Source organism: Poecilia reticulata, chromosome 21 (assembly GCF_904066995.2).
Source record: "Poecilia reticulata chromosome 21, P_reticulata-male-v2, whole genome shotgun sequence".
NCBI classification, from domain to species: Eukaryota; Metazoa; Chordata; class Actinopteri; order Cyprinodontiformes; family Poeciliidae; genus Poecilia; species Poecilia reticulata.
In genome coordinates, this window is record NC_088850.1 from 19,314,628 (window position 1) to 19,327,580 (window position 12,953).

Here is a 12,953-nt window from a genome sequence, read left to right on the forward strand (position 1 = left end):
GTCAGTCAGGCTCGAGTTTATCCACCGTCGTCCTTGTTCATGCTAACTAGCCTTAGCATTCACTGTGAAGAAGAAGTAGCACAGCAGAGTGAAAAGCAGCATGTACACAAGGTTGATTGGCAGGGCTAAGACCCTCCTCCTGGCTCTGATTGGTTGTCTCTGACCAATCAGTGTATTTCTGTAGGTGACAAACACCACAGCGGATTTTCTCCTATGTTGTGCTGTGACAAGATGATGAAAGTTTTAAGAAATGTGTTAAAATAAACCATTTTTTTAATAAAAGTTTATCTCAGTAGCTTTGATGCAATTGAGACTCTAAAGTTAAAAATGCCTGAAAAGTGTTGAATCTCTAAATGCTGTGAAAAGTTCTTGAATAAAGAATTGACACAAGGGAGGTAAACACAAATCTGCTCCTCACTTTCCAAATCTTTTTTTTTTTTTTTGTCTACTCTGAGTGAGAATGCCACCGTCAGAGCCGCGTCAGGAATCTGCTGGCCTGATGAAGCGCTCCTCTGCTCTATGAGAAGAGTGTGACATTTAATGGAGGTCAGCATGTTTAAGCGATGTGTCATCCACTGTACGCCAGAGCTTATCATCTAGCGGTGTCACGCTGACAAACACAGTTAGGGTCCCGCTCAACATAATCAGGGTCCGCACTCTGAACAGTCAGCCATGCCGGGTCAGAGCCTCGGCTGATCAATTAGCAATATGTGTCCGCTCCCCCCCCCGGCCTCCCCGTTCAAAGCCTCCTCATTTTGGATTCGTTATGAGAAGCAGTCCCTCCGCTGCCGGCTTCTAAAGAAAGTAATTACACAGAGAAGACTCCCTATGGGGGATTAAAACAAATGACACAGAAAACACAGCTCTTCCCTGCCGCACGCCACTCACTCGGGCTCTGAAGCCTCTTGCCTGTAACCGCCTACACGGCCGTGAAGATGGAAGCTGTCGCGGTAAAGCAACGCTCGTGAAAATTAGTGGGGTTTGAAAAGGGAGAGGAATCCGAAATTTACAAGGAAGAGCCGACGTGATTTACAGGCGTGATGTAACTCGTAGTGTCGAGGGCTAAGCAAAGCATACAGCTTTCGTACGGCTTCTTTGGAGACGGCGGCTGAAGAAGGCATCTGTCCTGCTAGTTTCATATAGAGACAGGCTGCGGGGAGCATTACTCATCATTACAATCTCTGCTGGCAGCCTATTTTCATCACATTACACTTGTATAATGAAGAGTCCTCGGGTTCTCCATGCAGTTTACCATTAGCACCAGCCGCGGGCATTCATCCAAGTCGCTTTATTGAGCCTTTTACACTTAGTTTACTGTGTAATTAATTCATTACTGCGCAACAATACATGTAGTGGAAAACATGGCCGTGATGCGGCTCAAATGTCTCTGTGAGTTGATGCTTGACAGTTGCGGCCCATTTGATGTTGGTCTTCTTTTTTTTAAAGATGGTGCGGCTCGCTCGCTGACTTTTGATGACATTCACCAGTTCATCTAGGTAATGGAAAGCACCGCTGGGTCTGTCGGAGCCTCACGGCGCCGCCGCTCCTTTGATGCTTCGGGTGGCCTTGATTCTGTGGGTCGATCTTAAGGGTTCTTACCTGCCTGTATGGATGAAGCAAGTGGCCATGAAAATGATCAAAGTCACTCTGTCAATTAAATGAAAAGTACTTTTTAAATGTCTTTCTTTTATATCTTACTAATGCAAACTAATCAATTCGTAGGTAGGGAGGTTTGTGTGACTAATCACCTCGTCGCACAATGTGAGCAGGTAGAAGTATGTTGGTAGGTAAATAGGTACATAGAGGCAGGTAGAATAATGGAAAAATAGAAAATTGTATAAAATATAGACTCAAAATATAAAGAAAAATGAATAAAAACTACATCTCTAGAGCTTTGTTGTATTTTACTCTGAATAAAGAGTAATCAATTGGCAACAAAATATTTTCTCCAACAGGATTATTACATATTCTGCTGTGGCATACAATCCTTTACTGTGGTAACCACCACCAGTTTGTTACTGGTCTTCAAAATGGGAAATGTCATGCTGTGATCTGCAAAAGACATGATAAAAATTAGGAAAAAGAAACAGAAAATCCATTCGAAGGAAGGATGGATGGAAGGCAAATAAATAAAATCTCCATCTCTACAACTCGACAGTTGCTCCGCTGATACTGGCAGCGTCTTGGAGCAGCTCCGTTAAATTTGTTCACATTTGTTCTTTTTTAGACTTTTGCTCACATTGTATTTGGTTGAGGCGTCGTTGCATGTTTGGACAATTATTCCCTCCGGTGTTGGATGCTGTGCAACTTTTCAACTGTCCTACAGTTGTTGTGATGCATAACCGTGATAATAAGATGCTTCACAACTGGGAACTGCGGAGTAGCATCCCAAAATCTCAAATAATGCCAGAAACACAACCCCAAAACCCAGAGGAATTGAAAACGGGATTTCTTGAATGCAGAGCAGTGAGAAAAGGAGAAAGTTCAAACCATCGATCACATCGGTCAAGTAGTCAACGCGTGTCTCAAATGTCTCTCTTCCTGACTTTCTGACCACACTGCCAAGCGGAGATTTAAAGAGGCGCGGCAGGAGCAAATGGGGTGGATTAGCAGTGCTTGCCAAGAACTAATGGTGTAATCTAGGGCACATTGCTGTGAAATGTTGTCTCTGTTGTGCGGATATTAAATTGTTAGCATGTCAAATTACATGACAAACGAAATATAACCCTGTTGTCCGTCATCACATAGAAATCTGGAAACATGGATACAGTGTTCTCCTCAGGTGAATTTGTGTTTTAAAATGACACCACCAGTGTCTTTTTCCCACTGCTTCAGAGGCATTCACTTTCAGTGTCCTTGGACAATAAGGACACTTATGTGATGTCATTGCGTATTCCATAATCTTTTTTCTAGCACCATTGCATATTGGGAAAACATTGAGTTGTGATGGCGGTATGTTTTCCCTCAAATGAATAACCGTGGGTCTGTTTTCACATTGGTTGTCGCTGCCTCAGCTACATGTTTTAGCAGGTTTTAATGTGGCAAGGACTCTAAGTACTTGGATTGTCTCTGGTGGTACTCTGAAGACAATTTGGTCTCAACACAAAGTGACCACAAAGCTTAGTGACTGCCAAAAAGATGAGTTGTTCAAGAACACTGGTCTTGGTTTCCAATGGAAACGGCTCTAAAGAAGAGCTTTAAGGGAGGAATATGTCTAGAACTTCAAATAGAAATTAAATTGGATGGCTTGATGTAGTTGCTTCTAGCTACTAGCTAACTTCTAAGCTCAGAATAAGGATGTTGGCATGACAACAAACCCAATGCCAAATGTGTAGCTTTTTGCATTTTATGGATTCAAACACTAAGGAAGTTTTTCACAAACAGTAGTTTTATTTTACAATGTGTGTAAAAGTATTTATTAATGACAATTTTATTTTTGCAGCACTTTTTAACAGGCTACATCAAAGTGCTTTACAGCAAACTCGTGACTATAGACATGGACAAAAACACTCTTTTTGTTTCTGACTTGGAATTTTTAAAAGCTCGATTTCTGTGTGGGGACAAAAGAAACTAAAAATAAAACCATGTCCTTCAATCAAGCAAATAGTGATAAAAAGTAAAAAATTCCAACTTTTGTTATATTATTTTTTTACATTTCTGTCAGTGTTACATTTGTGTGTGGGGGGGAAAAAGGAACTTAAAATAAAACCGTATGCTTGAATAAAGCAAATAGTGAAAAAAATTGAAACGTTCAACTTGTATTGTGTTTCTTTTTGAAATTTCTGTCAGTGTTTCCCAGAAACCTTGGTTTTCAATAAAGGGAGCACTTGTTATAAAAAGCTCGAGAAGCGATTCAGTCTTTATTTGTGTGTGTCTCTTTCAGGAACAAGGCAAAATCGGCGTGACGTTTAACATCGGGACAGTGGACATAAGCGTCAAGGAGTCAAACACAGAGGTAAACGACGGCAAGTACCATTTGGTCCGATTCACAAGGAACGGGGGCAACGCGACCTTGCAAGTGGACAACTGGCCAGTCAACGAGCACTTTCCCTCAGGTACAGCCAGCATCGTTTATCATTTGTCTCGTAACATAAAAGTGATAGTTCTATACAGCCTAAGAATCACTGGACGCCATCTATTTTTTTTTTTTCAAGGGCAGTCAGCGTTTGAGTTGACAGCCCGGGAGGCAAGCGGTCACGAAATGCTTGTTTGGCAAACTACGACTCAAAATACATCAGTCCTTTCATGCTACCATACCTGAGTCAATGGGGGTGGGAACACTCTGAGCCAGGATCCTTTGTCTTCCAAGAGGCATTGACTGTGCAACATTTGGCCAGCTCATTACGAAAACAGGGATTCAAAGGCACCGAGAGGCATTTTGGTCGATGGAGAGGCGAGAAGGAGGCAGAGAACCTAGGGTGGCCTGTTGGCCAGATAACACCGCTGCCTCCCTGTATCTCTCATTCCCAGGTCAGCAGAAGCGGCACGGCGGCAGAATACAAATAGGCTCATCAAACAGAACCCGCTCCGTTTGGAGGTCTGGGAACTCTGCTTCTCTGTAGCAGATACCTGTGTGCTGCTCTCCAAGTGAGGAGAGACTGACAGAGTGGAAGGATGAGAAGAATAATCTCTTCCTGCTTCTACTCAAGTCTGGTAAATTGGACCGGCTCTCCTCAATTTCTGTCTTGGAAGTCACCCAACTTTCAGAAAGCTACAGTGTTTGCTTCTTTCATGTTCTCCAATTTAGATGGCATGATATAAGGTGGCACGAACTTCCTTGACTATCTTTGTAAAATAGTGGTGTAAAAGCAAGATTGCGGTTGCTTTGGTTGTGTTGTTCTACCAAGGAAGGGTGCAGTCATGAACTGAGATACATCAGGTGCACACTCGGTCAAAAACAAACAGAAAAACCGCAGACTTCTGAAAAGACACCAGATCTGAGTTGACCACTTTAGCCCCCACATGATGCTCCCAGTAGCACGTCTTCACCAGAACTGCTTCCTTTCTTGGCGCAACCTGGCATGCCGGGTGGTTTGGTTCAGAGCCAGCGCAGGTGACGCTAATTTCTTCTGTCTCGGGCTTTCTTTTTGCTTTTGGCTGTTTTTCGCTTTTAGTTGACCAGATGACTTCAGACAGGTTTCATAACTCCATTCCAGCCTGAGTAATGGGGCAAAACGATGAAACAAACCAATGCATTGTGGAGTCAAAAAGTAACATCAACAAATTAGATTTATAGAAGCGTGCTGGTGGTATTATTGAGTGGTTTTTGTTTTCAACATTTTACTGAAGCACATTTACTGGAAGGTCGAAAGACTTTTCTTTACCTATTTTAAACAAAAATTAACACCAAGTACTTTTGTAAATAATGACACTTTAATACAAAGTTGGAACTTTTAATGGACGTTTAATGCAACTTTTACAGCAACTTTGCATTAAAAGTGTCATTATTTACCGAATGACACTTCATGACAACAGTCATAGACATTCATAAAGACTCCTTCATGTTTATGACAGTGTCATGTCAGTCTTATTCACACCAAATTTTACTATCATTAGCCAATCGGGGATTTTTTTTTACCCCCGGACGTTATGAAGATCTCATTTCTGTCTACTAGTTGTTGTATTCAGGCAATCAAAAGTGTTGCAGTTGACTTCTGCACCCATCCTAAGAGTTGGTAATAAAGCTGCAGGAACCCTCAGTGCCCTTCCCTTTTTCTGCCCTATAAAAGTCTTCACCCCACATCTTGTGAGTAATTGCATATTAGAGTCCAGGCTCATGCTTTCTCTAACTCCTAATGCTTTGCTCAACAGGAATAGCGGCCAAAATGCTCCAGTATACAAGTATAGGGGTGAAAATTTTACTTTTTGTGCCAACATTGTGGATTCTGCAAAAGATGGGTTCGAGTCAGACAACATTCTGATTTAATCAAACTTTTCTTTAACTTCCTTGGTATCATTTTGTTTTTATAACTTCGTTAAGTTCACATCTTGTTTAGAAACATCCAAATAACAATCATTTATATTTCATTAAATGAATTTTTAAAGCCAGGATCTGGGACAATTGCATCAGTTAGCAGATATGAATCAGTTTTGCGAATATGTACAAATACACAGTATAAAAACAAAGAACTTTTCTTCTCTACAAAAACGACACATTGGGGTAACAAAAAAAAAGCCAAGTTAAGAAATGTAGCTTTTTTTTTTGCCATGCAACTTATTTTTGATTATAACCACAGGTAATAAATAAAGATGAGTTTTAAAATGTTTGCTGATGTAGTTTGCAGTAGTGCTGCCAGGACCAAGATTACGGTGACAAATTATTCTAACGCGACAGAGGAAGTATGTTAAAAGCATATTTACGCCTACTGCAGTTCGGTGTACACAGCTTAGGTGATACATTTCTAAAAGTTTGAACAATGGTTGCAAATAAGCTCGATAAGATATTTACTGTACGTTAGATTTATTTCCCTGCTGTGCCTGATAAGACGGTCTGAGAGCTTTTATACGCCTTAGCTTCTATTTTCATTAGTAAGTCAGCAGTTCAGAGAGAAACAGGCGTTCAAGTTTTGACAACAGGTGCAGCGTTGACAAATTGGGAACATCAGCTTTATGAAAAAATAGATGGAATCACTTAAACACTGTCAAGACCGAGCGAAGACAGCAAATGCAATAAAGTGAAGATTGAACGTCTAGTAGATTATAAAAAAGCAAAGTTTATTAGCTAAAGTTGGTGTTCAGCAGGCCAACCGATGAGTAGGGATAGCAGCAAAAACACGAAACATTTCTCAAGAATAAAACAAGAAAGGTTAACAAGTGCTTTGGATATAAAAATGGTCTTTTACTGAATATATTTCTATCTTTTTTGTTAGAAAATGATAGAAATATAACATTCTCATCACACATCGGTAATCTACACATTCAAGCCAAGTAAAAATAGTTCATGATATCATTTTATCTGGGGAAAGAAACTGGAATGACAGAAAATAGATAGTGAACGTACTTAAAGACATGTGCATGGAGAAACAGGCCACAAACATTACTCTGGTGTGAATTTGACCCATAATACCACTCAAATTGTCTCATTTGGAAATCCATACTTGTTTTCTCTTTAGACTTTTATCAAGAACATCCTCCTCCTTTCAGTAATATGAAGTTTCCAGGACCAAATGCTATAAATCAGACTCCACCGTGATGCTTCTACCTGCAAGCCTTTGGTGTTTTTTGGGGTGATTTTGTAAAACTATTCTTCCTTTGAACGTGGTGTGTGGAGTGACGCCCAACGAGTTCAGCTGATCTGACGAGGCCCTCCCAATATTTCACTGTCTAAAGCAAAATATTCATCAGCAAAGCCTAAACATGCATTTTCTTCAGCAGTGGAGTGTTGCGCAGTGAGTGTACATAAAGGATTTTGTGTTTTTTTTGTTATTTTTACTAGCTTTCTTACGTGAAGAAGCTATTTGCCTACTTGTACCAGGGCATATTTTGCTCTAAAACACATATGTCAAACTCAAGGCCCGGGGGCCAAATGTGATCCACGTGACCTTTTTTTCTGGCCCTCTGGTTTTTCACAAATCCACAAAATTTATGCAAATCGACATTTTTTTCTGAGTTTTACTGCAAATTTTTCTCAAAATTGGCCAAAAACATTGGATTTCAGTGACATCAGCCTTTCTTGATGTCACTTTATAGTCCATGACCACTACGGCGGTTAATAAAAAGTCACAATTAACATCATACGGTAGCGCAAATATCGTACAAATTCCTCACAAATAATTCTAAAAAATCTCTTCTTTTGATTTTTACAAAACTGTAAAAACAACCACAATATCCTGGAGGGACTGATCAGTGTGAACAGCTGTTCAATATTATTTAGTTGTAAGAAACATTTATTGAATGCTGGAAAAAAAACAGCTATTTGCTATTTTTGCTGTTAAATGGATCTTCCCAAAACACCGGCCCTTTAAGAACATTCACAATTTTGATTTGGCCCAAAATGAAAACGAGATTGACACCCTGCTCTAAAATAATTATAAGGGGATCCTATTGAAATTGCAAGGAGATTTCATTTGAGTGAATTACTTATTTTCATGGGGAAAATTGTAGCTGATATTTCTGGGTCTTTCTGAATCTCTTGGAAAACTTTTGCTCATTATTTCAAGTCTTACTGTCAGAAATCTCAAGAGGCGGTGAAATTATTTTTCTTTCCACCTAACAGTCCAATGACTCTCACCACAACGTTCAGAAGTCTAGAAAATGTGGCAACAGCATAACTTTTTTTTTTTTTTACTTTCATCAATCATAACAATATACAACTCTTTGGTAAAGAGAAACCATTTAACAGGCCACCATTGGATCAAATAATCAATCAATACTCATTCCGTATTGTATCGTATCTTCTTGCTCAAAACTTCCTTTGTGGACTGATTTGTTTGTATCAGTCGATTACTCGGAGTCGTTGCCAAGATCTGGTGTGAATTTAGCGTCTAAATTTAATTGCTGGGGAATAAAACGTCTATTTTAGCCTTATTTTATTTGATGGAAAACACGACAGGATACTAATATTCACATTGTTGATGTTGAGCCATCTGCGCTCCCGAGATATCAAGATTTTATTAGCGCAGCCGAACGCAGGCTGACATTCACCCAGCGGTTTCCCAACATAAAAATAGAACCCTTTAATGCTGTTTGTATTAAGAAATCAGAGTCCTCAGCAGCGCCGCTCATCCGCACAATATCCTCCACTCTGATCCCATACAGGAACGTTTCCGTCAGGCTTTCGGGAGGAGAGGGGGGGCTTATGCGTGCGCGTTTGCGTGTGGGCGTTGGATTTGCGCGAGTGTTGACTGCTTTGTCTCTTCCTTTTCTCTAATTATTCTCCCCCCCTCTGTCGGAGACCTCTCAGATCTCTGTTCTTTTTTCCTCTTTTCTTTTTCCTCCATCCGTGTTTCTCCTCCTCCTTCCAGTCGCAGCTCATCACGGGTTTCGCATCTCTCCTGCAGTCCCGTGTACTTGTGTGACAGCCCACATTCCTGCAGGGGCTCGCCTTTTGTTTAGTGAGAGGGCTCCAATTTCCTTATATAACATTCAGAATCGCTGTACTCTTTGATTACACGGTCTCGATTTTTTTTTTTTTACGTTTATTTTTTTTGTGCACGAGTTTGAATCTTTGAATCAAAGAATTACAAGATCCAACCGGGCAGAAATTGCACATCGCCCTTTTGCCTTGAGCTGGCTGCGGTTCACGCATTGTCTCAGATGAATGGCCATTAGCCTAACTACTCAGTCAGTGCCTGAGGGAAGCTACGTCTTTCTGCGTGTGTGCGTGTGTGTGTGCGTGCAAGCGTTTCATCTCTTGTGGCGCACGCTAGCCAGTTAGCCGTAGCAGCAACAATCCCGCTTTCATTTTAAAACACATATGGATGTACGATTCTACAACCTGACACAGACATCAGATGATCTTCTTTTTTTTTTCTAGAATCACAGTTATGGAGAAAAATGAACAATTCCTCATGAGCGAGACAAATCCCAGTGTGTCTGTGGGCCAAACGCAGTTAGCCCTATCTGAAACACCATCTTTTGATTCTTTTTGCTCTGAGCTCTGCCTGACTAATTTATTCCTGCAACATCATCGGAAGATGACCTGATAAATGATGAATACACTCCCTGCTTTTGTGCCCTTTTCACCGGAGTGGAAACCAAAACAAACAAACACACACAAAAAAACATGTTTTGATAAAGTAGAAAACATTCGTTGGCGTAGGGCAGAAAAAGCAGACGCGTGTGAACTGATGGAGAGAAATGCATTTGTGAATGAGGAAAAAAGTAGATGGATGACAGTTGAAGAGGCTTATATCACCCGAGATGAGTGCGCCGGGCTGATTGCTGAGACACGGAGAGGGAGAAAATGAAGGAGCGGAATACGACTGGATGAGAAGAAAAGAACGAGAATGAATGACCTGAGGATGAGGACAGTGAGTGAAAGAGAGAGAGAGAGAGAGAGAGAGAGAGAGAGAGAGAGAGAGAGAGAGAGAGCGCCAGAGGTGAAAGTCCGGTGTAGATTTTAAAGAACTAGGTGGCGATGGGTATTCATAAACAGCGGCTAGCTGCAGATTTGAGCCTGTTTTGGGACAGTATTAAATACACTCAACGTTCCCCTCCTCCCTTAAAAAAAGAATTAAAAAAATAAAAAATTCCAGGAGCCTGTCACTGTAGACATTTTCACTGTTCTGATGTGCTCTCGGCTCTGGCCCCCGTGATGGAGCCCTGCTGAGATCAGTCTGGCAAACAAACTGAGTAGAACGAAGCAGCAAATCAGCAGATGACTGTCGCCCTGCCAGTGTTTGTGCTGACTGAATGGCTGCCACCGACAGGAATAAAAAAAGAGAAAAAAAAAAAGCTAAACATTGTTTTGGCTTGGAGAAAATCAAATGGTGAAGGCATGCAGGAGGGTGGAAATAGGTACAAGCAGAGTGTTTATGTACATAAATCTTATTAAACATAAGGGAAATAGGTTATTAGAGGATTAAAAAGGTTAGCTCAGTTCGAGCATATGCACGGTGAGATACTACGTCGCTGTGGAAAAGAGCACATTTCTAATTAATCTTTTGCACATATGTGGCTGTTGAAATGAAAAAGAAAAAAGAAAAACAAGTTGCCACGAGAGGAAATGTTGCATATGGGTGTTATTTTAGCGACAGCCTGGGTGTGAGCTAATAAACATGACTAGAAATGAAGGTTTCGACCTAATAATTGAAGCTGGTCCTGATTAGAATAGAAATATAGCAAAATGCTTCACCGTTAAATCAAAGATCTTCTTTTACATCAGACTCGGCTCCTTGAGACTAGCCAGCAACAATTAGCAAACACCTGGTGGAACTGCACATCAGCTGAGCTCATTATACAAGCTGCTTCACAGTAAAAACGTAAGGAAAGAGTTAATAGAGGAGCCATGTTGTGATGGCTTCCTGAAGGTGGAGTTTCAGGAAGAGCAGGAGTTTTTAAAGAGACAGAGACCCAATTTGAAAGTAACATTTCTTTAAAGGCACATTTGATACATATATACAGCATTTTTCCAACTGAATGTAACAGTGACTTGATTATGCTATAAAATGGCACATTGTGGCTGGAATACACATAATACTTCCCATTCAGTACAAGGTAATAGTGAGCTCATTTTGTTGTCTCTTATTCACCATCTTTGAATGTTAAAGAACAATCTGACCACAAAACGATAAAGTCTGAAAAGCAGACAGATTTTTATGATCAACAATAAACCTTTATTGGCAAGGTTATGCAGTGCGGAGTCACCTCTGGAAAACTGAATATCAAATTGACAAACTATAGAGATTTTTCTCATTAGGTGGACAATTAGCTTGTGTTGTATTCATTACCGAAGATCCGTCAACCTCATTAATCACCTGGAACAGTCCGAGAGCTGTAACTGGGACTGTTGCCATTAGCAATCCGCAACGAGCTCATGGATTCTTCTCTCCGGTTCGGGGTTCAGAGGACACTTTCAAGTAGCTAAAAACAGAGAGAGAAAGAGAGAGAGAAGAAAAAAAATGAAAACTCTGCTGCATTAATATCACAACTTTCCCGTTCGTCCTCTGGTTTCACTTCCAACCATAATGGCTTCCTCTGTGGCCCTTGTCCAGAGGAGAATGTATTTGGCTGCCACCTGAAACCTGCCTGAGATCAAAGGGAGGAGGAGGGAGTCCTGCGCGTAGCTGATTAACCTGCTGGCATACTACTGACACAGTCCTTTAGCTCCCTGAGCTCCCTCACAGCCATAATCACGCTCCTTCCCAGCTGGATATAAACGGAGCACTTGGCTAGATTTTCCTCTGAATATTAAAAAAAAAAAAAAAGAAAGAAAGGCAGGTAGGAAGGAACGCTGCGGCTTTGTGTGATTGTGTTGCGTTCCCAGCCCGGTGTAATTTATTGTAATGAAGGCAAATATCTGAACTGCGCACCGGGTGGGTGTGAGGACAAGCAGAATACGATATGCGTCCAATCAGGCGGCTCCCTCCCCACACGCTCACGTAAAGTTAACATTCACCGCCTAAATCACTTGAGACAACACTGCACGCTGCACATTTGCGCAGTTATGAAACCACGTTAATATACCATGAAGGGTTTCCGTTCCTTTTTTTTTTTTCGTCTCGCCGGGTTACTGGCTGACGTCATGCTGTCATCTGTAATTCTTTGCGGGCTCTTTGTGTCGTTTGAAGACAGACTTCCACGTCTCAATCCTCCGTTCCCGACAGACCGCCATTGTCAAACAAAACGTGGCACACGAAGTGGGGGAAGGTGTTGCGCCAGAAATACTACAAAGTTCTCACTCACCACTTTCTCTCCAAAAGGTGGTTTGTTATATTTATAATCAACTTATCGTCACCCTTTATGTTTGTAGCAGTTCTCATGTTACAACTACAAACTTTAGTGTTTTATTTTGTTTTATTGGGAATCTGTATAATAGGCTTAAAGTCTGGCCCTTATTGCCCTTTTGTTGGGTATATATTACTTTTTGTTTTTTTAAAGAGGAGAGATTATGTAGCATTAATTTTGGTGAGCTGTATATCATATTATAATTCCCACATCCAAAACACACCTGGAGTGTTGCTTTGATTGTTTAATGCATGTTTGAATCTCCCATGGCAACCATTTGAGATGCCTTAACACTTACTATCACAAAGCTCTGCCTATGTCCATGAAGCTCCTTCAGACTAGCCAGCAGCAATTAGCAGACACCTGGTGGAACTGCGAATCTGCTGAGCTCATCATACAAACTACTTCTCAGTTCAAAGCTCCTAAGAATGGTTGTAAACGGCCTGAAGGAGGAGCATTGTTGTGACGACGTGCTGAAGGCAGGAGCTTCTTAAAGAGACAGAAGCCCAATTTTAAGGCACCAAATTACAAAGTCAAATTTCTCTTTAGTCATATTTGATGTATGC

The 12,953-nt window shown here is 41.0% G+C and overlaps 1 protein-coding gene across 18 annotated transcripts in view; it reads left to right on the forward strand.

Annotated features, from left to right (window-relative positions):
• nrxn3b (neurexin 3b) overlaps positions 1 to 12,953 on the forward strand; it is a 394,647-nt gene that overhangs the window by 333,699 nt on the left and 47,995 nt on the right. For all 18 annotated transcript variants that reach the window (XM_081602067.1, XM_081602068.1, XM_081602057.1 and 15 more), the window contains one exon: positions 3,884 to 4,055. In XM_081602067.1, the coding sequence (XP_081458193.1) occupies positions 3,884 to 4,055 (172 nt within the window). The remainder of the gene's footprint in view (positions 1 to 3,883; positions 4,056 to 12,953) is intronic.